The 26,649-nt window shown below is 40.1% G+C and overlaps 1 protein-coding gene across 4 annotated transcripts; it reads left to right on the top strand.

Annotated features, from left to right (window-relative positions):
- The first annotated feature begins 2,551 nt into the window (after positions 1-2,551).
- Positions 2,552-24,879, top strand: MIER3 (MIER family member 3). Of its 4 annotated transcripts, none has more exons than XM_080372951.1 (13): positions 2,552-2,695; positions 3,466-3,490; positions 5,740-5,885; positions 7,721-7,855; positions 9,238-9,358; positions 11,567-11,652; positions 11,849-11,921; positions 14,397-14,548; positions 14,998-15,079; positions 18,409-18,500; positions 20,370-20,497; positions 20,691-20,836; positions 20,920-24,879. In XM_080372951.1, the coding sequence occupies exons 1-13, from the start codon at positions 2,687-2,689 to the stop codon at positions 21,375-21,377; spliced, it is 1,653 nt and encodes a 550-aa protein (XP_080229077.1). In that variant the 5' UTR covers positions 2,552-2,686; the 3' UTR covers positions 21,378-24,879. The 4 variants fall into 4 exon arrangements, with proteins under 4 accessions (XP_080229077.1, XP_080229076.1, XP_080229078.1 ...); XM_080372950.1 differs by having other exon boundaries at positions 18,406-18,500; XM_080372952.1 differs by lacking the exons at positions 2,552-2,695; positions 3,466-3,490 and adding an exon at positions 3,511-4,709 and having other exon boundaries at positions 18,406-18,500.
- Positions 24,880-26,649: the final 1,770 nt, after the last annotated feature.

The raw sequence follows: 26,649 nt of genomic DNA, 5'->3' as shown, positions 1-26,649 counted from the left end.
CTTGCTGCAGCTTACATGACAACTCTGAAATACACTTCATGACCTGCTGTGGTAGAGCTGAGTACACACTATTTTATCAAAGTGGCTTGAATTGTTCTTTAAAAACCTCAGTTCTAAATCTGATAAAAGATTTTAAATGGCAAATGAACAACAGAATATTTTTCTGTAAAATTGCACACAACTGGAAAACTTAATCATGTGAAGCAGTTGAAAGACTGTGAAGTAAACTACTTCAGAATTTAGGAAAGAGCTTCTTGCATCCAACCTGGGGAGAATTCCTATTAGGAAAATCTGTAAAAGTAGCAAATATGTACTTCCCTGAAATGGGGATTCTTCTTGCTGCACTTTCTGTGCGATTTTGTTGATAACATAAACAGGCCTGTGTATGTTACATATTCTGTGTTCATGAGAAGCTGTTTTGCCTTACCTGAGCTGAGGCCTCAAGGGAACAAGAATAGGAACTGCATTTTTCATGTCCAGGGAGGGAATGAAACTAAAAAAGGCTAAGGAGCATTAGTGGGTTAGAATGGCATTCCAGACCAGTCAAAGGTAGAAATAATTAAATCTTCCTTCTTGATGACATGCAGCATGGTCTGACATAGCCTATTTTTCTGTTGCTGATCATTTTTACCAAATAACTCCCTGATGCGTTTCTACAACTTTGGAATAAGGCAAAGACTGCTCAAGGGTTCACAGGATGAGGTACTGCTGGAGCTGCTTGTGACTGTGAGAACTTTCCTAAAAAATGCATTCCTGCAAAGCCCTGGGATTTTTATGTTGTCGGTCTCTTACCCTATGTACATCAACAGCAGGTATGCCTACATGTTAGGTTGCTGTGTTTGTATAAACACAAACAGTTTATATATTGGGATTAGACTAGATTCAGCAGTGCAGCAAGTAACAGAAGTTAATTCACTGTGTTTCTCAGAGCAACAGGTTCCAGCAGAATACGCAGCATAGAGCTCCCCTGCTTAAGTACTTGAACCAGCTTGGGTTCTTTACACTGTCTGTCATGGTTTAGCCCCGGCTGGTGGCTAAGTACCACGCAGCCGGTCACCCACTCCCCCCGCAGTGAGATGGGGAGAGGACTGGAAGAGTAAAAGTTAGAAAACTCGTGAGTTGAGATAAAGACAGTTGAATAGGGAAAGCAAAAGCTGCACATGCAAGCAAAGCAAAGCAAGAATTAATTCACTGCTTCCCATGGGCAGGCAAGTGTTCAGCCATCACCGGGAAAGCAGGGCTCCATCACACGTAATGGTTACTTTGGGAAGACAAATGCCATGACTCCGAATGTCCCCCCTTCCTCATTCTTCCCCCAGTTTATATACTCAGCATGATGTCGTATGGCATGGAATATCCCTTGGCCAGTTTGGGTCACCTGTCCTGGCTGTGCCCCCTCCCAGTTTCCCGTGCCCCTCCAGTCCTCTGGCTGGCAGGACCTGAGAAACCAATAAGTCCTTGACTTCATATAAACATCACCCAGCAACAACTAAAACCATCAGTGTGCCATCAGCATTGTTCTCACACCAAACCCAAAACAGCACTGCACCAGCTACTGAGAAGAAAATTAGCTCTGTCCCAGCTGAAACGAGGACAGTCTGCGAACCCAACTTAGGACACATCCAAAGCTGTTCACTTTGTGGTACAGCCTTGGGCCTCCAGAATCCCACGGGTGGGATGCAGCTGGGGCACTATTGCACCGGAGCGTTGCCGTGATGCCCACCACCCGCCAGCAGAGCAGTATCCGACACACCTGTACAGCAGGGGCTATCCCGGCCAGAAGTGGGAACGTGTGACTCCAAAACTGAAATTGTGAGTCCTTACAGCCTGGGATGAAGGAACCAAGCTGAAAATGCCGCAATTCCCACTTCATGTGTACCAGGACAAAAAATACCACTGAAAAAAATTGGAACAAATATTACTTGCATGTGAAACGCCTGAACTTTTAGATAGAACCCCTCACTGCAAAGTAAATTTCGCTTTCTCCCTCTAAGCCAGAGCAGGCAACCCAAAGCAGGCAGGTCTGACGGCCCCGACGCTGTGCCTCCTGCTCCAGCCGCGGCGGCGGCCGGGTGCCGGTGTAACTGGCAGCGCTGCTCCGCGCCAGCACCGGGAAGGGGCCCGATGCCGAGGGGAGTGCGGGTGGCCCGGCAGGTACCGGCGCGGCCCGGCACCCTCAGCCCCGGGGCAGGGCGGCAGAGCTGCCGCCGCCGGAGCCGCGCTGGCCCTGACGGGAGGTGTCCGAGTCACCCGGGCTCCAGCCGGCGTCGGGGCCCCGCAGGCGGCACGGCGGGGGCCTCCGCTGGCCACGCCGCGGGGCGAGCGCATCCACCGGCCCATGCCCCCCCAGTGGGCCGGGTGGCACCCGGCGCCGCGCCCCCTCTCTGGCCTGGGCTGGGCGGCGGGCGCCGAGCGCCCTCTCCGGCCGGGGCGGGGCCGGGGCGCGGCCGGGGCGCGGCGGCCCGGGGCGGGCAGAGCGCCCTCGCCGGCCGGGGCGGGGCCGGGGCGCGGCGGGCCGGGGCGGGCAAAGCGCCCTACCCCGGCGCCGCCTCCTCCTCCCTAGCCCGGTCCCGCCGGCCCCTCCGCTCCTCGGCCGGCTCCGGCTAGGGCTCGGCGGCTGCCATTGGCTTAGCGGCCCCATCCGGGCACTCGGCGCAGCGCTGTTCCTCAGCCCAATCGTCCCAATATGGCGGAGGTGAGCGGGGAAAGCGGGCTGGGGCGCCGGGTGTTCGGCCGGCTCCCCGCGGGGCCCCGTCGCCGGCAGGCCCCCCGCGCCCGCCTCGACATCCCCGTAAGGCGCCTCTGGGGCGGTTCGGCGGTGCAGGGAGGCCGGCGGGGCGGCGGGGCGGCCGGCGGAGCTCCCGGCGCCGGGGCAGCGGGAGCCTGCGCGACTAGGCCGCACGGCGGGCGCCGCGCTGCGCGGGTGCCGAGTTCGCAGCCCGCGGGCGGCCGACAGGCCGCGGCCGGGCGCGGAGGGGGGCGCGGCCGGCGCGGCGCGGCCCCGGGGGGAGCGGGACGGGCCGGCGGAGCCGCCGCCGCAGCGCGGGCGATAGAGAAACGCCCGGCGGGAGGGAGGAGGAGCGAGCCCGGGGCTGGGAGTGGGGAAGAGGCGGCGGCCGGTCCGGCAGCCTCCGCCGCTGCCGGCCCCTGTCATGTCCCGGCCGGGGCCGGGCCCGGAGAGAGCGGGAGCGTCGGCCCGGCCGGGCGCGGCGCCTGGGGGGGGCTTGTGCCGGTGGAGGAGGAGGGAAGGAGAGGGGCTGGCGGCGAGCGAGCGAGACGAGGAGGGGTGGGAGAGGGTGAGCGGGATGGAGGGGACAGCGGGGCGGGACGCCGGGGCCGAGGCCGGTGGGGAGCGGCGGAAGGGGGCAGCCTCGGAGGCGGGGGGAAGGAGCGTGAACGAAGACCCCTGCCTGCTGCCGGGCCGGAGGGAGCCCGCCCTCACCTCGCTCTCTCTTCTCCCCGCAGGCTTCCTTTGGGAGTTCGAGCCCAGGTTCGTCCTCGCCCGGCTCCGGCACCCGGCCTGCCGTCCGCACACCACTCTCTTTCCTGCTCCTTCCCAAATTTATCTCCTCGTAGCTTTCCTAATGCTTCGTGTGCACGCAGTTAACCGCCTGCCAGATTTTTAAGAAACGGAGATGTGCGCTGTGGAGTCCTTCCTTTAACTCCGGTTGCAGTTAGTAATTGGCTGCTCAGAACCCAAAATGAAAACAAAGTTTTGTAGCAATCTTAAGTCAGCATCTCAGTAAAGCCGTGTAACCTGGAGAAAGACTGTCTTGTTGCTGATAACTACAGGCTTGTGTAAATTTTTGACTTCTTGGTACTAACAGGAAATGTTTAAAATCATAATCATAAGTAATTTTTAAGTCTTTATCTGCTGTTAAAGTTCTTTGGAATACTTTACACAAGCAAGCATAGTTAACATCAGCAGGGCTACCATTGAAGAAGTATTTGGGAACTGTCTTTTTTTCTGTGTAACTGCCTTCCGCACTGGCTGTCATCTTTTTTAACTATTCTTATGAAATTTATTGAGCTTGTATTTTTTAGTATGGTTTTGAATATCTTAAAGGGGATGTTGAGCGTTCAGAGGTACTAAAGAAGCGGGACTTTTTTTATTTGAAGTCTTGTGAGTGAAATAGGACTTCCACTTCAGTTACTGAAACATATAATGAATTACAACGGTAATAAGGAACAATAATCTTGAGCACAAATACATATAAATACATATTAGATTAAGGCAGTTGACACTTCCTTAAAATTGGATAAGGATGTGATGGCCAACAGCAGGAAAATCGGATGTGTAATGTCATTATTGTAATTGGAGTAGTGTTATCAGCTGTACTGAAAGGTCTGTGAGACCATAATATGAATAGTACATGAATAAAAAATGGTTTGGGCCTCAGTATTTCTCAACATATATTATGAACTTCAACAGTAAAGCCTTGAGTGAGCTAAACAGATAAAAGTGTACTGTAATTACGTGCATATAAGGAATTAACTCTTAGCATAATTGCTGAAAAATTAGTTAGAAGCATTAAGACTGAGAAGTGTTAGTAAATACAATGGTCTCTTTTCAAGGCTGGAAGCAGTGCAAGGACGGATACTGCTTTATTTTTCTGAAGAGGATTTAAAATTTGTAGCTGTTAACTTCAAAAGTTCTGAAGAAGTTCTTCCATGGAAACAATTCTTATTAAACATTTTCTTTGCTGCTTGTAAGTCAACGATTGCAACAGAGCACTAGTATGTGAGAACTAGAAGGGGAAACAAGAACTGAAAGAGAAATATCCTAATCTGTTTGTTTTCTCCTTCCTGGAAGCTGAAAAAAGTGAACGTTAAAGAAGAAAACAACTTTCTTATTCAGTGATTTTCGTTGTAGAACAGTGACTTTGAGGTGCAGAATATTTGCATCTTTAAAACTTGTTGAATCTAATGCTAACCTTTCTAACGCTTGACAAAATGCACTTAATAACAGGACTTTTTTGATGACTTATCAGTGTCCTCTTGAGTAGGGAAAAAGCTTCTGTTAGACCATAGAGGTGTCACAATGGCTTGTTAGTTAATGTGGTCCATTAGAAGCTTTTTGTTATTTCTGGTATGTTTTCCTCAGTGTTTCTTGGAACTCTGCTATGTTTATTCTTCCTTTCTAGATCAAGTGCTAAGAATTAAATTAGTTTTAATAAAAGATCCATCTGTGAGGCTAAAGTAATCTGAAGTGAGTCTCACTTTATTTTGCTGTTAGTAGGAAGCTGATTCATAACCTAAGTTAGCTGTTTACCAGTGGAAAAACTATGCTTATTACCATATAAGTCATGTAAATAGAATTGGAGTCTATAAATCAGGCTTGCAGCATCTGAAGTCTTGTTAAGTGTGTGCTTTGTGCCTTCATGATGATTTCAAGATATTTTGAACAATCTTTTATTTAGTGAAGTGTTAATTTGGGATTGTACTTTCTGAAACTCCGTTTTAGTAGTTGATGTAGCTCTCTCAAGTAGTCTATACTGCAAGAGAAAAAACTGCACCTATTACTTAGAAATACAGAAAGGGAACATCAGATAAAACCGCTGAATGTGAAGTGGTTAGGAATTTGTTCCATTTATTCCATTGAGAGTTCTGAGCCTGTGTGTTAAAAAAAAAACAAACAAACACATGCAACCATCATTTTTTCTGTCTTGTAGTTTCATATGTTGGCATAAAAAAAAAAAAATTACTCAAATTAGATTGGTTTTGTTGTTTTTTTTACAGTTGGCTCTTTATCATCTGAGGATCATGACTTTGACCCATCTGCTGAAATGTTGGTACATGATTATGATGATGAGCGAACTCTTGAAGAAGAGGAAATGATGGAAGAAAGTAAGAATTTCGGCTCTGAAATTGAAGACTTAGAAAAGGTAAGAGTGTCTCTCTCTCTCTCATAAATGTTCGTACATGTTGTAACTTCTCTAGGGAAAAGGATACTCAACCTTTTCCTCAGTTTGTATTGTATAATGCAGTTTCCTACAACATGCCTTTGCAGCTTGTTTAAAAACAAAAGAAAATCAAGTTTGGTTAAGATACAGCATTGCATCCCCACAAAAAGCCTGAACTTAGCTTCTCAAAGGAATTAGTGTTATGTTAAGTTCATATTCTTCCTCTTCATTTAGTAGTTCTTAAAGAAACCACTGAGGCAGATTTTTGAGTCCTATCATCTAATACAGCTTATCACTTCTGATTTTTGTAAGTTCCTTAAGTTGAAACTGTATGTTTTGCATACTGTTGAGTGACAGCTAGCTGTATTTCATTCTGTTGGTCATGTTTTGCTTTTCCAATATGCACACAAACAGTCCTGTTTTAGGCATGATGGATCACATTCGTTTACTATGTAAATGGTAGTTCTCTGTCATAGTTTCATCAGTTTGGCATTTGGTGGGTGTACAGAATGACCAGCATGCTCCTTGGCTTTTCCTATTCCATTTTACACTCTATAATTACATGTTTCTCCTGTTTACACTTCTTGTTCATCTGTGACAGTGCATCACCCATTTTTTTAAACACCTGCTGAATGCTGAACACCCACAAACTGATGCTGCTTGCATTACTGTTTGGTGACCTGCTTACACCACTCAGCATAACTGCAGATCTTGGTCAACAGAGTTCCAGGAAAATGTAATTTTTAGCATTATATGTGAGGCTGTGTTTTTGTAGTCCATGTAAAAACAAATTTTCTAAGTGTGGAGTTGACAGTATTCATACTCCTGTGTTTTTGGGTTTTGGTTTTTTTATTTGGTCCTGTTACCACTCCACAAAATTATCTTATTGCTTCTATAATAAAAGGAAGAAGAACTGAGAGCCACTCATCTGAAACACTTTATTACTTTAGGTCCCGATCCTGGAAAGACTTGGATATGAGTTTGTGTTTACCCATTGTGAAAAGTCTTTGCAGGACTAAGACCTTAGCTGACTAAAGAAAACAAGTAATTTAATCAGTGTATGAATTCAACAAGAAATTTTTAAAGGTAATATAACTTTTAAAGGTATAAATATTAGAAAATATTTTTAATATTGAATCAGGTAACTAAAAAAATCTCCACTGTTTATTGTTTTATTAATTGTATTAGGATGCAAGTATGATGAGACTAAAATCACTTAATCAGAAGCTGTTGAAAAAACAGGTTATAAATCAAGTGTTTGTCTTGATTTTTGCTTTCTGTCTTTCTCCTATTACCTTCTCAACAGTCATTATAAAATACATTGTGCAGGAGATGGAGGGGGGGGCTTAAAAGTTGCTGTATTGATTTACTTTTCTGGGTTTTTGCACACTTGGAGCTGTAACTATGTAGGACTAAAGTCTTGGAAGGTTTTCTGCATTTCTGTCTTGTAGGGCAGTTGTTAATGTTTCTAGATTATCTTCTTTCTTGAAGAAATACAGGCAAATCATACTCTAGAGTATGAATAAGATAAGGAGAATATTTTTAAGAATTACTCTTTAGTTTCATGCAGTAAACAGTTTTCTTCAATAGTTTGATGAGACTTCACTATATGCCGAGACATGGTTATGAATTATTTTCAATCCCGTGCCTGAAAATAGTGTTTATAATATTTATAATCAAGATTCCTGCTTTCAATTAAGTTTTTCTTTGTTTGTTTGTCAATTTTGGTCTTCAAAATATGTCTTATCCTTTTAAGCCTGAACTGTTTACAAGTATTTGGTAACATGTTGAAATGTTTGTAAATCCTCTTGTATTAGGAAGGAAACATGCCATTGGAAGATTTACTGGCATTCTATGGCTATGAACCCACGATTCCAGTTATGGCAGGTTCCAGTGCAGATAGCTCTCCAAGTGAACTTGCAGATGAACTTCCAGATATGACTCTAGATAAAGTAAGTTGGAACTGTTTTCACCTTAATATGGTTTAAAAGCAGAAATCCAGGTGACCTTAAATTATATTTCACTATCTCTTGGTGTTAAAAAATATATACTTTTGTTAAATCCTTTATACAATACTACTCTGAATTCACCCTTTTGCAAGGATATAGAGGATCTGATTCTAATTATAGTTATTGCCCTTAAAAATGGATAGCAACTTTAGTGGCGCTATATTACCACAAATGAGAAATGAAAAAGTGTTCTTCTAAAACACATCCAAAAACCTTTGAATAGGTGCGTTTTTTTGATTATGTCCAGAAGTCTTTATTCTGGCTTCCAACACACATCAAAACATTTGTGAATATCTTGAAAATGCACTCCTGAATGTTTTGGTGTTTTGCTTTCAAACACGTATCATTTGGAAAGGTTACAACTTTGTGGAGTGAGAGAGGGGTTTTATGTGCAGTGACTTGTGTTGCGTTGCTGATGTAAAAACCGGAAAGTTCAGGTTTTGTGATTTGCAAGCTAACTTTTGAGTTCTGAGATTTTAGTATGATTTGTTGTTACAAAGCATATGCAGCTAGTCGTTCGGATTCTAAGTATGTAGGTAGTAAGTATATGCCTTTTTTTTTTTTTTCTCTGAGTATGAGCTCCACAGAAAGTAGTGTATGATGATGGCTCTGCACATCTGATTCTCATTAGGATTCATGATTGTGTTGAGACTACGAAAGTGTAGTCAGCTTGTTGTCTAATACAGTTCTTTCCCTTCCTAACTCCTTTATGCGGAGGAGTTCAAATATGTCTGCTACTGAAGGAAGTGTGCTTCTTCTTTCTTAATATCTTTGGTTTAAACTTACAGAAATACCATGTTTTTTGTGGTCTGGGAAGATAACAGGTTGTCTTTTATCTGTAACTGTCCTCTCAGCAAAAGTCTACAAAAGTGCCTGGCTGTTTGTTTTTATTATTTAAAAAAGAAAAACAAACCCACCCCAAGTTTAAGAGGTAATAGCTTTTTAAAGCTTTTGTATAACTGTGATAGAAAGAATGACGGAATTCTAAAGATTTGAGGCAGTTTTTACTGGCATTTTTCTTTGGAAGCAGTTGGAGGAACATCTGACATTGATGCTTGCTGAAGTTACTTCTTGTGTGTTTATTTTAACAGAAGACAAAGGGGAAATGAACCCCTGTGTTCAGCTCTGAAGTAAATGCTTATATTTGCTCTTAGATTTAGGAAGAGCAAACTTGCTTTTTAATTAAGGGAGTATGGTCTGCTAAATTCATTTGTGGTGAAGTAACTGATTTTAATTAATGGGACTTACAGTTTGCTGAATCTAAATGCTCACCAGTCTACTTAATAGTCAATCTGAGGTTTTATTTTTTTATTTTAATAATACAGGAGGAAATCGCTAAAGACCTCTTGTCAGGTGATGATGAAGAAACACAGTCCTCTGCTGATGACTTGACACCATCAGTTACTTCACATGAGGCTACTGACTTCTTTCCTCGGCCATTAAGATGTAGGAAACCTCCTTTTATAATAGTACTCAAAAAGTCTTAGCATTGTATATAGCTTCCGAGTTTAAAGTGTGAAAATTGAAGAGTAGTGCTGACTTTACCAGGAATTGAAAAACAGTGCTTTGCAGGGTGCTGTACCATGAATATTGTCTTTGGTTGGTATTGCTGATTACCTAAAATTTGGTACTATGCTCAAAGCATAAGTAAAAGTATTTTCTCTACAAATACTACATCAACTATTAATTATGAAGTTATTGTATTGGTGTCACCCTTAATGGTTTTCAATATGTTAGTGAATTACATGAATATGTAACTCATTCTCTGAAAGTAGTGTTACTCTACTGAAATACTTGCTGCTGTTTTTAAGCCAGTGACTCTTCCATGCAGCCTGTGGTTGTATATTGGGATGCAGTTTGCTTAAGATTATTTCCCTTCACACATTCAACACTTTTCTGTAGGACTTCATAGGGTGAGCCAAAGTGATTTTATATGGGATGGGACCTATAAACCCATGACCACCAAAAATCACTACCCGTGGAGCTATGTTGGGAAAGACTTGAGAACCAGTGGTTCACTTACCCAACCTGGAGAAGATATTCCTCATTGCCTGTTGCAGCTTATTTGTTCACTGGTGTGCTAGAGTTCGAGCAGTGTGGAGGAGTTTTGTCACAGTTTTAATTTGGCAAGTATCTTAAGCTATTCCTGGGGGGGTTTCCTTCCTCTAGAGAAGGGGGATGATGAAGTGGGTCTGCTGCCTCAGTCATCAGCAATCAAAGCCCTGTGCATCATGGTGATTGTGTAATAGACATTTGTATGGAAGAGATACAATACCCTTAAAAACTGTTATGCCCTTTTTTCAGTTAATTAACTAAGTAACTGAAACTTAAGCCCAAACTTGCTGGCACTTAAGTTAATGACTATGACACTGAAAGTGTGGCAGCTTTACAGAAAAAATGGTTAGCCCCTCATCTTAATAAGGGTTAAGAAACAGTCATGTTTGTTTTCAGCTATCATGGTTTTCTATCAGAATGTTACTTTCTCTATTAGAACTCTTGGCTGGACATCTTAGAATCAAATGTCCACCATTTCAGGGAGCGAGATGTCAGTTCTCTGTGCCGTTGGCAGTTTAATCTTCTTTTCTGGTCTCTGTCCGTTTCTCAGATACTAAGATAACAAAAAGTTTTGAGATAAACCTGTCTAATGTATAACACAGGCTTTTTTATTAAATTTGCATCAATTGGAAAAAATAACTGGCTGTGATTATATAGGCATATTGTTATTTCATGCATTCAGGTTAGCTTCCTGCTTGCTACTTCTGATTGTAGTAATGACTACAGAAGAAGAGCCCCAGCTCATACAGTCTTCTTGCATGCTGTCTGTGATGTTGACGATTCTGTTTAGTTGTGATGAAGCTACAGTTGCAACCCTATTTATGTTGTCTCTGAAGTTTAGGAATACGAAGTAGCTTCAGTTGTATCAGAACTGTAGATTCCATTCTGTTGGGGGATTATACAGCTATAAAAATAGAGTTACTTCAGAGCCTTGTACTACTGCATTCCAGATTCTGAAACGAGTTCTTATATAGAGTACTGTATTTGAATTGCTTGGAATGCTCTGCTGTAGTTCTTCCTACAGAAAGAAAGGTTAAAGAGGAACAAGCAGTCTTTTGCTGTCTTCTGCTTATTCCGTTTTGTGGCTCTCTCATCTGTCTTCACTCCATGCTGAGGCAGCCTTGTTCAAGGAATGTTTTGAATGCCCATTAAAACTTCTGATGAAAGGTTTTAGTAGGTAATAAAGACATGCCTTCAAGTTTACTTTCTTTGTGATTAACCTGAGGCTAAGTCACAGCCCTGAAAGCTTCTGAGTTTCTCGTACCTTTTCTGTAAGGTATAAGCTTTTATTGAAAAAATTGATGAAAAATTATCTCATTTCCTTTTGCCTGTTAGAAATATAGTAGATGATCTCAGCTGCTGTGTTGATAAATGTTTCACTTCAGCAGTATACAAGTACCAGTGCCTTCTGACTTCGTGCTAGTTTGATAGAAGTATAGATTAACAGACTTCTGATAGAAATGTGAATCAACAGACTCATGATAAGTGTTTTCCAGAACAAAAGCAGGTTCTCATTTGAAAAGTAAATGATATTTTGTAGTTCTGTGTTTGAACTGAAAATTCTTCCTAGCTAAAAACAAACTTCTTTCATGTCTGAAGCAAACACTACGTGTGATGGAGATAAGGAATCAGAGGGCGAAGATGTAGAGGCAGACAATGGTAATTCATCTGAAGATTTGAGAAAGGTAATAATTATATCTTTTTAAAAAAATGTTAAAACTTTACTGTAAGAAAAATGCAGTAAGATTTATAGCACATACCTACAATAGTACTGTAATTGTGGAATACTCTGTCAAATGCCAGGTTAAGGCATTTTTCGTCCTTCCATACACAAAATATTAAGTTAATACCTTTCTCTTTTCATTTTTTTTCCATCTTCAGGAGATAATGGTTGGTTCACAGTACCAGGCTGAAATTCCACCTTACGTTGGCAGATACAGTGATGATGAAAAGGGTAAGTTGTTCTCACTGTTTTGCTTTTTATTTTGCTTATACATAGCAGTTGATTGATAAATATTACTTAAATCTATAAGGTAAGTTCAGTGGCTTAGTTGAAGTCTGAGACCTTAAAAAAAAAAAGGCACTAGAATATTGAAGTAGCACAACCACATAATTATATCTCAGAAATATGATTCTTCAACTTTGAGAGGACATTCTCAAGAAAATGTTGGAGGGTGGGTTACAGTGTTAGTTCTGAAGTATCTACTAATACAAGGAGGCCACAGACTATGAGTCAAGGAGTAAATACTTTCATCAGAGTATCATAATTGGGCTATGAGCATGTAACTTAGTTTACACTGAAGATCTTCAAAATTGCATTTTTCTTTGCTTGTTTTTTAGATAGCACAACAATGTGGGTTACAAAATGGTTATGGAAAAGAAAGCAATAAACTATTTTAAATTGCCATAGCATGAGTAGATGATGTAGGTCCTGATACGCTGTCTTTTAAAAAGATGTTTTCAGTATGCTGTTATTCCAGTGTAAAATTAGGTTAAAATCTGCAGTTGTGCTAGAGTGAAAAAAAAACCTATTTAACAGAGTTTTATTCTGTATCTTCAGAAACCTGTGCTGTGAGAAAACTGTAGTACATACAGCTGTGGAATTCAAAAAGCAAATAAATTTGCTCGTGGGTGGCACATTTCACGGGGATTTTATTCTAATGAAGTATATAAAGTCATTTTATCATTACCAACTGCATACCAAACATTGTTCTCCACATTCAAAAATGGATGGAGCTGGAAGCATTAGCAAATGAACATCTCCTGTGTTGCTTAAGACACCTAGGGAAGTCTCCTGTTTTCTAAGAATCAAGCATGATGCTTACCGGTTGTAAGAAATGGAGGAGTAAGAATCAGATCTGTCTGGATAGTCCTTTCACTGTTTACACATCTTGACTTCTCCTCAGCCAAGAACTAGAGAAGTGTAAGCATGTAAGCACATGCTTAAAATTACAAGATTGTTGGCAGCGTTGTGATCTGTGATGTTTCTGATTGCCATGCTGTTGACAAATCCAGCTTTTTTAATTGCTTATCATGATGCCAATATGCCAATAACCAGAGGATGACTAGGATGGGGTTAGTCTGACAGTTTTCTCTGAAGTGAGCTGGTGCTAGAGAGAACCAGTGAGAGTCTTGTCTGCTGGCGTGGCCAAGAGAAAAGAGGTACCTCTGGGATCAGAGAGCCTGAGGAGCTCCTCTTGAGATTATCAGTCATCCACTCCAGCAAGAAGTGCTGGGTGGTCTTGATTGATAAAGGAGGTTGAAACTGAGCATCAGCAGTGCTTGGAGAGCGGTTGGACATGACTGTAAGGATGAAGGATTTTGCGAAGACTTTTCTGTACTCCCTAAAGAGTTTGTGATGGCAACCAGGGGCTTATGTTTCTGCTACACAGTCCCAGCTACCAGGATTGTGCTAGAAGGCAGTTCTGCACTGCTATAAGCTTTACACTTGTAATATGTCTGTTAGGAAGCTTTTTGTGTTCTTCAGCTATAACAAAACTTTCAGAGAAGATGTAATTTTATTCCTCACCTTAGTTTAATGTTGTTTCATGTAGTTCTATGAGAGATTTGAGAATCATCTCTTCTACTGTAACAGCTACTGCGCTTCCAGGTTTGAATTGAGTAACTCTTAATTCTGTGTTGCCAAGAGAGTACATGAAACATTATGTGCAGTGTTAATCACATCTATTGATCAGAGCAAAGTGTTTATAGTTTAATTTATAATTAAAACAAGTACAGACCGACAAAGGTGCAGGCCAACTCCTGTGTATTTCCAGTGTATTTCCAGTATATTGTCTTTCAAATAAGCTACTTAAGAGGAGCATACATGATTTTAGTGGACTATGAAGGAGGACTAGACATCCTGATTGCTTGTAAAGTATACAACATACAAGTTCTTAACAGTATTACCACATTGAGAGTTAGATTTCCATTCTGTTGAGTAATTTTTGGCAAGTTTTAGTTGAAAATTACCAACTAGTCACCACCTTTTTTTTTGGGGGGGGGTGGGGCTTGTAACATTTGAAATATTAGTATCTTACACTTTTTTTACTGTAAACTAGTTTTTTTTTAAAACAGCTGAGTAAAACTGAATGGGTTTGCTAGATTTTTTATATTAAGATGATAAATACATATGCATAATTTTACTTGAATCATCTAGCTGTCAACAAGCTCCTCTGTAAAGACTCTTTGTCATAAAGAGTTCAGTCAGTTATCCTCATGGAACCTGAATCTCTTTACCATGTCACGCTGCAGAGTCTGTCTCTTAACTGAAGCTTTTGGGGAAAAAGTGAGCTGCAGCTTAAAATTGGTGTGATGGTGCTTGATTTGATTACTTCTGTGTTCACGTTCTTTGTCTTTCTGAAATAGCTTGTAATATTACAGCCTTAAAAATGTCACACCTGGTGTTAATGGGTTTCTGTTCTAACAGCTTATGAAAATGAAGACCATTTACTTTGGAAACCTGATGTGATCTCAGAAAGTAAAGTTAAAGAATACCTTTTTGAAACCTCCTTAAGAACAGGAAATGAAAAAATGATTGGCAGAATTCCTGAAGGACTACATACACGGGACAATGAACAAGTATGTTTTATATCCTGTTCCATTTGTGACACATTGCTTTGCAATTAACATGTGTTCTCTTTGCCTTGTATTATAAAGGCAGAAATACTAAATTTCTTTATTTTTTTTTAATTAGGTGTTATTGGGGTCAGGATCTTATTTGTAGTTGTAAGCACATGCTTAAAATTACAGGATTGTTGGCAGCGTTGTGATCTGTGATATTTCTGATTGCCATGCTGTTGACAAATCCAGCTTTTTAAATTGCTTACCATGATTTAATTTTTTTTTAATTAAGCATTGCCTCAACTTTTGGATGTTTTTGCTTTTGGTTGTTACTTTAATATTTGTGTCATGTATGAAGATAAATCCTCTTTTTACATTAGATATGTTCACTGAAAGGCTACCTCTAGAGGTCTAGATCAGATATTTACAAATTTGGACTCTTTTCTAAAGACTCTTCTATTTTATAGGCGCTGTATGAACTTCTTAAAAGTAGCCATAATATTAAAGAAGCAATTGAGAGATACTGCTCAAATGGAAAGGCATCTCAGGGTAAGAGAGGGTACCTGTTTTTTCAGAGATGTGTGTTTGGGACAGGGAGTGGGGGAAAGAGTGGAAAAAGTTATGTGGAAAAACCTTGACTAAGAATCAGATTGATGAACACATCCCTTTCTATGAAGTCTTTATCACAGATTAGATATCATCTGGCTGTTGACCTGTTGGAAATTCCTGCTAGAGAAGTTTGCAACTTGTGTAATGATTGAAGGAAGCTTTTGACCTTACCTTCTTTCCTCCATTGCTGTGTTAATAATAGCACAGACTGAGGGGGGGGGGGGGAAGCGATAATTTTGCTCCCATAAGACAGTTCTCACCCATATTACAGTATCTTTTTGAGATCACGATCAGTTATAATTTGATGACATTTATACCAAAATCAGGATAACATAGCTGGCTGTATAAATAAGCCCCATTCTCTTCCTCACTTGCTAATGTTGTGCTCTACCAACCTTCTCATTCTACCATATTGTTTCATAGGTCTTTGTTAGAGCGTGGAGATCTTTGCTTAAGTTTACAGTGGAAAATGAGCTTCCATCTTGTTTGTTCCTAACTTTGTTACTCCCTTAAATAAAACCAGAGTTTATCATTTAGGAAAGACAGTTCTTTGTCCTGTATTTTAACATATGTGTTGCATAAAGCAGAAATGGAGTTTGAGCAGATATTCCCTACTCAGAATTGGATCCAAAGGGAGCTTGAGTGTTTATGAGTTAGGTGCTATGAAAGCTAAGCATCTGAGGTAAAGCTGAAGGACTGTCAGAGCAGTGCTTGAGGGAGCTCAGGTACAAGAAGAGATTGTGTAGACCTAACCAATAAGGAAGTATCAATTGTAGAGTTGTATCCTAAAACCCACACCTCTCTGGGATTCAGCCATCTGTTTGGGGATTGAAAAATATCTCTGCCCATTCATAGTTCAGAGCCCAAAATTCTATCCTAAGGACTAGTACTCACGCTGCTCTGCTGCCGCAAGTCAGGCGGAACTTCTTACATCCTCATTAAGAATCATAAAGGATGATAACACTCAGTGCCTGTCTCTTAGAGTAACCATTATGCTATGATCCACCCTACCTGCTGAAGTTCACTGCTATTTTCCAAGATGAGAATTAAAAATGCCTGAAGGAGGCTGTGACCAATGGGAAGCCCATGCTGGAGCAGGTTCCTGGCAGGACGTGTGGCCCTGTGGGGGACCCACGTGGGAGCAGTCTATTCCTGAAGGACTGCACCCTGTGGAAGGGACACACACGGGAACTGTATGAGAAGAACCGCAGCGTGTGGGAAGGACTCACACTGCAGAAGTTCATGGAGAACTGTCTCCAGTGGGAGGGACCGCACACTGGAGCAGGGGAAGAGTGTGAGGAGGAAGAAGCAGCAGAAACAACATGTGATGAACTGAGCGTAACCCCCAGTCCCCGTACTCCTGCGTCACTTGGGAAGTGGTAGAGAAATCAGGAATTGTTAAGCCTGGGAAGAAGAAAGGGGTGGGGGGAAGGTGTTTTTCTGATTTGAATAGTAGTAAATTAAATTTCCCCAAGTTGAATCTGTTTTGCCGGTGACAATAACTGCTGAGTGATCGCTCCCTGTCCTTATCTTGGTGCATGAGCCTTTTGTTACATTTTCTTTCCCCTGTCCGGTTGAGGAGGGGAGTAATAGAGTGGTTTTGGTGGGCACCTGGCGTCCAGCCAGGGTCACATCACCACAGGGGCTACACTGAATTCTGATTCATCTAGTTCACTCTTACTGCTAAATTCTTCACTGGGGTCCTGCCAAATATCTCTGTCCCTGTCTTCCAGGGAAATCATGGGCTTACAAGTTTGTACAGGATCTGGAGGGATTTGGCACCATGATTTTATCCTCTACCTTCCTGCGTTTTTCTGTTTCCTCCCCAAGTTGTTTAAGCAATTAGTCTATTCACAGAGGTAGCAGCATTTCTTATCTTTTTCTTTGTTTCTTTGTTCAACCTCATCTTGTAACATTCTCATTTCTTGTTCTTCGCAGTCCTTATACTGATATGCAGCTCCTAAACACCTCTTCAATATCTTGTATGTTATTATTACTTCCGTTTCCCTCTCACAAGGTTCAACTGTTCTTTTATCTTATTCCAATTATCCTGTTTTTCATGCACCCAGTCATCTGAAAATTTCAGTGAAGGGTTAACTCTGTGTCTCCGTAAGGAGTCAGTGATTGAATCTGCCATCCTGCCAACTTCTCCAATTGTTGTCGCAGGTGAATTATTAAGAAAAGCCATTGTTACGGTGTTAATGAAAAGGTTTTATTAACAATTAAATGATCAAATTATAGTTAATTTATTATTGGTAATTAAATTTAATTAATAATGGAATAGCAATTAAACAGTGCTTTAACAGTGATTAACAATAACTAATAATTAGGTGGTGGTCAAACACATACTACTTACTGCTGTTCTAATAATTAAACTATAGCTTGATACATACAGATATCGCTAGCATAGAATATACTTTTAGGCTGAATGTAAAATGCCACTTACCTTTTTAATAGCCATCAGGTGCCAGGTGAGGGATGTCTCAGCCCTGAAGGGTAGCCCTGAGAGGTGTCCCTTCCCTGCTTAAGGGCAGATCACATCTGTTCAGCCTGCTTCTGTACAGGAGAACTCAATGGGCTTGAGGGTGGCTGCAGGTATTTGTAGTGTAAAGTGACTGATTTGTCGTCAACTCCCACCGTGGTGTACGTGCAGGTGTGCAGCTGTAGCAGTTTTGTGTGGTCCCTGCTCAGGCTGGTACTGTTAGCTCCTGATAAGACATGGCCTAGTAGGCTTCGTAACTCCTGAGAAGATACGGCCTAGCACAGTTCTCTCGGTTTGCACAGCAGAGCTGATATCAGCCAGGCCTTCTTTTTGGTGATGGCTGAATCGAAGTACTGCTCACTTGGTCAAACCTGGGACATCTGTCATAACAGATTTTTCCTTCACTCTTTTTCTGACAACTACTGTTCTTTGTATCCTATGTGAGAAGAAATACTCAGAAAAATTATCTCAGTTTATACTTTGGTGATGTTATCATACCTTGCTTTTTGATGACAAACTTCTCCAGAAATAATAGACCTTTTTAATGTCCTTTGCCCTCAAGGATGAAAGATTTTGGAAATCAAACTCTTCTATCATTTGTTATGAAGAAAAGTGTTAGATTTTGGGTAGGATATCTATACAGTAAAGGAAATAACATGGATATAAATAATTATTTTTTTAGAATGCATTCGAATTTTCATCCATTAGCAACAAATACTTTAATTCTTTGTAAAAGGTTAGTGAGTGAAATCAAGTTTATCGTGCTACTTTTGTAATCCTCTAGAAGAGATGACAGCATGGACAGAAGAAGAATGCAGAAGCTTTGAACATGCACTTCTGATTTATGGAAAAGACTTCCATCTCATACAGAAAAACAAGGTTAGTATTTTACAGTTAAGAAGAAGAATTGGTAGATGATATGATGCTGAAAATTGTTAAAGCAATACATTTGTCATAAGCTATGCAGAAGAGTAAAGTAAGGACCAACATACTAAAAACCACCTTGGCATTTTTGTGCTCATTTGTCCTCAGATGTCACTGGAAAAGCTAGGCATTGCGAGATGTGTCAGTGTATTCTCTCTGAAATCAACTTACGTTGACATTACTCCCAGTTATGCATTTATATTATAATTCAGTTTAAATGTGTGCTTCTCCTACAACTACAGTATTTCCATACCATGGCTGTGGGAGGGGAAAATATGTATTTACTTAACTTATTTTTGTCACCAGGAAGGTGTAAGTTTACAGGAACAGGCTTAGTTCGTTGTGTTTTCAGAAGTGTAGTTATCCAGAAAACTGTAGTACTCAGTTTTCTGGCCAGTGGAGGAGTTCTAATCTTGATCTGGATTGTTTCTGATTGACTCCTCTGTGCCTGAAGATTAGTGATTTTTTTTAATTTTTTTTTTTTAAATCAAAAAGCAGCAGTTGACAAATATGGATGTTTCCAGATTTCCTGCATATCTCCTTTTTGCTTTAGTACCACCTTGGAGGTTTTTTCTTCAGGAGTCTGGTGTTTTTATTGTATTTCTGCTAAACTTCATAGGGTTATCGTTGCTGTTCAACAACAGTCAGCTAGTCCTGCTCAGTACCTGCTTTTAACCTGTCCTAAACAATGTTTGGGTTCTTCAGATTTTAAATGGACCTTACCAATAAACAGTAATTCATCGGAGATGCAAAGAAATAATTTAAAAATATTTTTTCCAACACGCAACAAAGTATGTGGGTTGTTGTATTTGTCGCTATGGACCAGCATCTGTCTAAGAAGTCCACTGGGTTTTTTTCCAGATAATGGCAGAAAGTCTAGGGAAAGTTTTGGGACCCAGCATAAGCTGATGTCACTTGTATATGGAAAGTGTCAGCTAGACATGATTTAGTGCATGGAGAAATTTAGCAAGAGATGTTTCCTTATCACTGTACTGCAAAGGGTTGTTAACTGGGACTTTATATACTAGCATATGGACATCCGTTTATTTCTTCACCTGCTTGGTATGTTTGTGTCTACTACACCTAAGGCACTTTGGATTTGCCTCTGATCTTGCTATAAGTTTATTAAGCTTAACTATAGTTTACTGCCAGACTGCATCTGGATAGAATTGTATATGATAGTTGTAAAACTTAATCATCAGCCCACAGTTCCAGTTTATGTGAAATGTTTCTGCATCTAAAAACAGATAAAGTCTATTGTGAGTATAGGTAGAAGTAATTACTTTTTCTCCAAGAATCTGACTTCACATAGCAACCTCCATTTTGGGGGAAGAGACAAAGACTTAACATAGATCAGAATGGGTCTTTTGAGTCCTTTATACCTTCTCAATAAGACTATAATTTTATTTTGTTCTTTAAGCATTTACTGTTGTGATTATCTGTTGTCAAAGCCTCCACAGTTCTGGACTACCCAAAAGTACCCAAGGTCTTTTCTGTTTCGCTTCTTATAGGTCATTGATTTGCTCAGCTTTTTCCATCTTAAGAGAGAGTCTATTGCATAGTTTAAAAAATTGATATATGTATAATTATATATATATATATAAATGCTTCAACGTAGGTACGGTTTCAGTCTAGTTTTACAAAAGCCAGTAAAGCATACCGTAGAACAAACGTAATACTTACTTGAAACTATAGATCTGTTTGAAGTCTCCTAATTTAATTGGCTGGTGCCAGGTACTACTAGAATGCAGGAATGGGAGCTGGGCAGATGACAAAACATAAGGGTTTACACTGATATTGTCAGTTCTTCTTGCCATCTTTTAGGTAAGAACCAGAACAGTTCCTGAGTGTGTGGCTTTCTATTACATGTGGAAAAAGTCAGAACGTTATGATTACTTTGCTCAGCAAACAAGATTTGGAAAGAAGAGATACAACCATCATCCAGGAGTTACGTAAGTAAAACATGCTTGGAATATGTTTTCTGTTGCAAATCATAAATGTGGAAGATACTTCTCTTCCTTTTCCTTTTGCTTCTATCATTGCAGCATAATGCTGCAGTGGCTATGGCAACTAAAATTAAATCCATCATAATTTTTAGGCCTTCTTTTCAGTTAAATAATATTTATGGATGCAATATTCTTTTAGGGACTACATGGATCGTTTGGTAGATGAAGCAGAAGCCCTTGGGGGAGCAGTGCATTCTTCAGCCTTAACATCTAATAGTCGAACAGAAACCATTCCTGATCAACAGCTAAGCATTCTGAACTCTATCACTGCCAATGAGTTGACAGGTAAATCAAGAAAAAAAACCACCTTTTTGTTGTAACTATGTAAACAGCTATTTCATTTGCATTTGTCTTCATCTTTTTTTCAGCATTGACAAACAGTGTAGCTACAGTCTGCCACACTTCAGACGTGAACTGCCTCGATGACGCCTTTCCCTCTATGGACAGCTTACCCCGAGCACCAGTTAATCACGTGCCTGTTGGAACAGAAGAATTGCTTAACTTACCTAGCAATGGTGAAAGTGATTGTTTTAATTTATTTGAGACTGGCTTTTATCATTCAGAGCTAAACCCAATAAACATGTGCAGTGAGGAGACAGAAAGACCTGCAAAGAGATTGAAAATGGGAATTGCTGTCCCAGAATCTTTCATGAATGATGTCTCTGTAAATAACCTTGGTGTGGACTTTGAGAACCACACACACCATATTGCCAGTGCCAAAATGGCTGTTTCAGTGGCTGACTTCAGCAGTCTATCTGCAAATGAGACAAATGGTTTTATCAATACCCACACTCTTCACCAACATGCAGCCCTTCACTCAGAATGACTGTGGAAAACTAAACAAACAATGGGTACTTTATGCAGTAGTAGTAAACTTGATGGGAGCTATCAGGTTTGCTTAGTCTTTCACTGGAAGTTTGAACTTTATGACATCAGTGATGTCTTTGTATGTATAGAACTGTATCTTGATTTATCAAGAGTAATTTCGTTTTTCAGTCCATAAATGTGGAAATGTCATAGGTTATTTGGCAGAGTTTGGGACTAAGAGAACTCTGTGGTGCAGCTTTAAGCTCTGCTTCCATGTTTTTTTAAACCCTGTAGACGGAGGCCACCATTTCAAAACCAGCACAGAAGTTCTGAACGGATTGGAGTGACTTTAGTCTAAGTTACTTTTGCCGTAACAGATGCAGTGGAATAACAATGTTTACAGGTACCGATCCCGATCCCTGCTCAATGTAGCATTTGTTTTGTTTTGTTTTTCTTTCTTATAAAGGCAGGGATGGATTTCTTTAATTTAAACTGCACAAACATACAAGGATGTTTTTTAAATGGAACCTTCTCTCATGTGATACTAAACTAGAGCACTTCAGTTTACAAAACAGCAAGTTCATCTTGGTGGAAGCTAGCACAAGGGACTTAACATGAGCAAAGTGTGAAGACCTACACTTCGATGCTGTTGCAAAATTACAGGCCATGGCTACCTTATACAGAAGTAATTATGCTGCCATAGGTGTCTGTGTACTTCAAACTTCCTTACTGGCTTAAGCAGATACGTTTTAGGCTATATTGTGTTTGGATGGGTTTTGTCCACAACTTTGAAGACTAATGTAATCATGTACCTTAGCTTTCCTAAGGCAGGTGGTGTTTTATAAAGCTACAGTCTGCACAGCTTAGGATTTACTGCTAAACAGACAGTCTACTTTTGGAAGACATCTTAAATTGTTTGGAGCACTGCAGTTCAAAGTGTTACAGTTTGAGGGATGATCTAGTTTATATAGGAATAGTAGAACCTTGAAGTATGTATTTGAAACTTTTTCTTTAGTGTGGATGGCATTTTTTTGTTTTGGCAAGTAATTGGCTCAAAAATAGGACATCACTACCTTGGTTAAATAGGAAAAGATGAGTAAAAATGTTTCCCATAAAAGGAACTTTTTGACTTCAGTAATTTTTTTTTTATTTTGAACATTGAGTGCAATTTAGCCATCCAGGAAGTTTGCCTTGCAAATGTTTATTCTTAAATTCTTACAGGAGAGTCAAACCAAACATATATTGGCTTGTAACATAGTGTAGTATACAACTTGTAGGGTTTTTTGATGAGAATCCGGATCTTACTTCAGTAGGATTACCCCTTTTCCTCCATGCTTTTTTCTTTGCACTGTTTGTATTACAAATTTAATTGCCACTAGTTTGTTTTCATTATTCAAGTGATTAAGCTTGCGTTGTTGATATTTGTAATAGTTGCTTCAAGGTTATGTTGAGTAATTAGAAAGTAGTGACTTTAATATTTGAAAGGGAAGAGGGTATTTATTACGCATACTGTGAACTGCATTGATATCCTGAGTTTCGGATATCCTGAGTTTCGGATGCAGCGTATGGAGTTTTCTTTACAGCATTGTGATGAAGATTGCTTTGAAGTGTTTATGCAATAGCACATTTACCATATTAAAAACAAATAGTTTAGCACAGTGGACAAAAGTAGAAGTAATTTTGTAATCAGTTCTTAACTTGCACATCTGAAATATGTAACTTTAGTAAGTACACAGTAAATAACGGGTAGCCTTGGCCCTGTGTTGTACGCTGACATTTTTAGCCAAGTTGTCAGCTTCTTGTTGCTGTGTTTTGTGCTGAACTTTGTACCTTGTTTTTTTGTTTATGAATCAACACATTTTATGTAATTTTGTAAAATACTGGTCATAATTCTCCATTGTTATGCATTCAAGTTTATCTATGGGTTTACAGTGAGTGGCTGGTCTGTATAAAAATTGTTATACAAAGATGACTGAATGCTTATACCAGTTGCACTTAAATGAACATGCCCATTCTTATTAGCTGATGCAGTAATATATTCAGTTTATCTATGCATTGCTGGGCTCGTAATGTAGACAGAGACTTGTCTAAGGTTTGGGTTGTCAGCAAGTTGAATGGACACTTTAGTTATTTAATAAAGACTTTTGACCAAAATTCAGAAAATGATATGAGAGAAAAATGAATTCCAGCTAGTCTAATAGATTTTTAAATGCTGATCTTATTTAGCCGGTTGGCTAGCTAGCTGGTATCGTTTACTTTTAATTCCTTGTTAAAATGAGGCAATAATTTGCAAGATTTTGTAAATATGTAAATTCTTCATATCTTTTTAGATATCTATTTCAATATTTTCTGACTACTTCTGTGTATAGTAACATTTTTGTGCATGCTTGATGTGACATTCATAAATTTGTACCACTATGACTTTATCCATGTAAAATAGCTTATTTATTGAACTTTCTTTTGAAAGCTGGACTTACTTATTTTTCTCTCAGTTTAAACATTTAAATGGAGAACTTGTTACTGTTTATTAAAAGAATTGTGTTTTGAAAGTCAGCATGAAGATAACTGAATTGCAGCCATATGAAGAAATTACATTGCCTTGATTCTTAGATGGTGAAGCACAATTCTTGTAACAAACTGTGATGAATTCTTTGTTCTTTGCCACGCTTTTTCTTCATACAAAACAAACCAAAAAATCCATAATGGGCAATTGCAGTGTTGGGTAAATGTATCCTTTTTATGTACAGGGAATCTAAAGAGGGTAGCCAATTCATTTAGAAGTGTAACTGGTGCTGTGATTATAGCAATACTTTTACTTTGATTAGTCATACATCATCTTCTCATGCTAGTTTTTCAAATGTTTAGTTTTCCTCTTGTCATGGTCAAACTGCAGAATTTACTTGAAGGGTGTACAATACTGTTTGAAGAATACTAAACTGTATACAATTAGGTCAACGAATTGTGCAATTTTTTTGATTTCTAAAATTGAGGGTCAAAAGTATAGGAAAACTTCAGATCAAGTAGGACATAGTGATGCTACTTAATTTAACCAAAGTCTCTAGTGGATATTTCAACTTTGAATGTAAACTAATGGATAAACTGACCAACAGGGACACTATTTGCCCAGTATTACAAGCACATTTGTCTACAGACAGGGAAACTAAATACAGTAATTTATAAAATAATGACAAGGTTACTATTTTTTTTATTCCTGTTTTTAATTGAAAGAAGGAGGAAGATAATATCAATTGTAAAATACAGTAGGAATGGTTATAGTCCTCCTAATAAAATGGAGATTCCAGTTGTTCTCTGTTCAAAGTAAGTACCCTGTGCATAACAACAAATCTAGTGACAATCGGAACATGTTTTAGTATCAGATGTTCAAGAGGAAGTCGCTATTGTTGCATTTGATTTTAATATTTGTACATAAACACTGATTTTACTGAGCATTATTTTGTATTTGTTGTACTTTAATACCTGGTGTACAGTTCCAGAAATAAATATCTGGAAACCTTTCTTTACTTGTAAAGCTTTTCATGCATCTACGGTATGTTTGCTACATCAGTTTCTGAAATATTAGCTGTAACTGAACACAGTTTAAGAACTTCGGGTGCCACTAAAGTGCATGCTACCACACTACCTAATGTTGCATAAGTTGAGTGAAAAATGCAGCATGCAGCAATGCAGGTAAAATAGTAATAATTTCCGTCAACATTAAAACACTATGGCTTAAGTATAGCAAAGTCTTAGACGGGATTTAGAACTTAGCTTTGGAGTAACGCATCACAGCAGTATAACCCAGTATTCAAACTGTATGGTGAGCTGTGGGCAACACATTCCTGTTTTGTGGTGTGAGAAAATGCCCAGATCCTTAAATCCATGTCAGGCTAGATTACAGGTGTGAATACAGAAATTTTATTTGGCTTAGGCCTTAATGCTGAAGATAAACTATTTGAAAGGCTTTTTGTCTTGATTTTTCTTTTCCTCAAAAAATGAGCACTGATCTTGGACCCTGAAAAGCACTGCATTGCTTCTAAGATGTACTAATTCTGTCAAAGGCCATGTTTAGTTAGTGCTGTGCTTTCCTAGGCGCAGCGTGCTTGGTTTTGCACAATAAAACTTTGGGTAAATAAATTATTTTTTAATTAGGAAGGAGAGCAAGATGATACAATTCTGAACAGCAAAGTGGTAATTTTCCAAGTAATGTAATGAGCTTTGCTTCCCCTGATGAGAGATGCAGATTAAGTGTCTTTGTAATGACGTTTGATACAAGGTGCAAGATGGTACCTATCTAAAACTCTTGTGACAAGCTGCACCAACCTTTTCCTAGTTGTTTATAGCATAAAGATCAATGTTGGAACAAATCATAATGACTGATCCCATCTACTCCTTTCTTGGTTTGACGCAATCATTAGCCTTATGATGCTGGAGACTTAAGAATAGTTTTACTGATTATTCTGATGCGAACCTCTCCCGGCAACTCAGTAGTTACTCTACTTATATTCCATTAAAGTGATCTCAGGACACAACTGCTTCTGCCACAAAAAGATAGGCAGCCCCTGAAGGCCTTATGGTGCTTGGCTATTCAGTGCCAAAGTCCTTGGTCTGCCCACAAAATGGGAGGCAGCAAAGACCGGGAGACTAAAACTGGTCTTCAGACCAGTTTACTAAAACACTTCTTAGTAGTACTTGGATTTCCCTTCATGCACTGTAGGGAACAGCAGTTTAGAACTCTGTCCTGGTTTCAGCTGGGGTGCAGTGCTGTGTTTTGGATCTGGTGTGAGTGATGCTTTTAGTTTTTGCTAAGTAGTGTTCATGTGAAGTCAAGGACTTTTCACTTTCTCAGGCCCTGCCAGCAGAAGGGCTGGAGGGGTGTAAGAAGTTGGGAGGAGACACGGCCAGGACAGGTGACCCAAACTGACAGCAGGGATATTCCATACCATACGACATCATTTCAGTATATAAAGCCGGGGGAAGAAGGAGGAAGGGGGGATGTTTGGAGTGCTGGTGTTTGTTTTCACTGTTGCCCGTGATGGAGCCCTGCTACGCTGGGGGTGGCTGAACCCCTGCCTGCCCATGGGAAGCGGTGAATGAATTCCTTGCTTTGCCTTGCTTGTGTGCGTGCCTTTTGCTTTACCCATTGAACTGTCTTTATCTCAACCCACGAGTTTTCTCGCTTTTACCCTTCTGATTCTCTCCCCCCATCCCACGGTGAGAGGCAGTGAGCAGCTGTGTGGGGCTTGGTTGCCGGCCAGAGTTAAACCATGACAAGCTCCCAGCAGATCTTGGCC

The sequence above is a fragment of the Falco punctatus genome, assembly GCF_963210335.1.
Source record: "Falco punctatus genome assembly, chromosome: Z".
In the NCBI taxonomy this organism is placed as follows: domain Eukaryota; kingdom Metazoa; phylum Chordata; class Aves; order Falconiformes; family Falconidae; genus Falco; species Falco punctatus.
Note: the sequence above shows the minus strand (reverse complement) of the source record. Positions and strands in the feature narration are given on the sequence as shown.

Excerpts from the sequence above, each read along its gene's own strand:
- MIER3 (XM_080372950.1), top strand. Across the intron at positions 7,856-9,237 it reads CAGATATGACTCTAGATAAA|GAGGAAATCGCTAAAGACCT; the intron begins GTAAGTTGGAAC and ends TTAATAATACAG. Across the intron at positions 15,080-18,405 it reads AAATGGAAAGGCATCTCAGG|AAGAGATGACAGCATGGACA; the intron begins GTAAGAGAGGGT and ends GTAATCCTCTAG.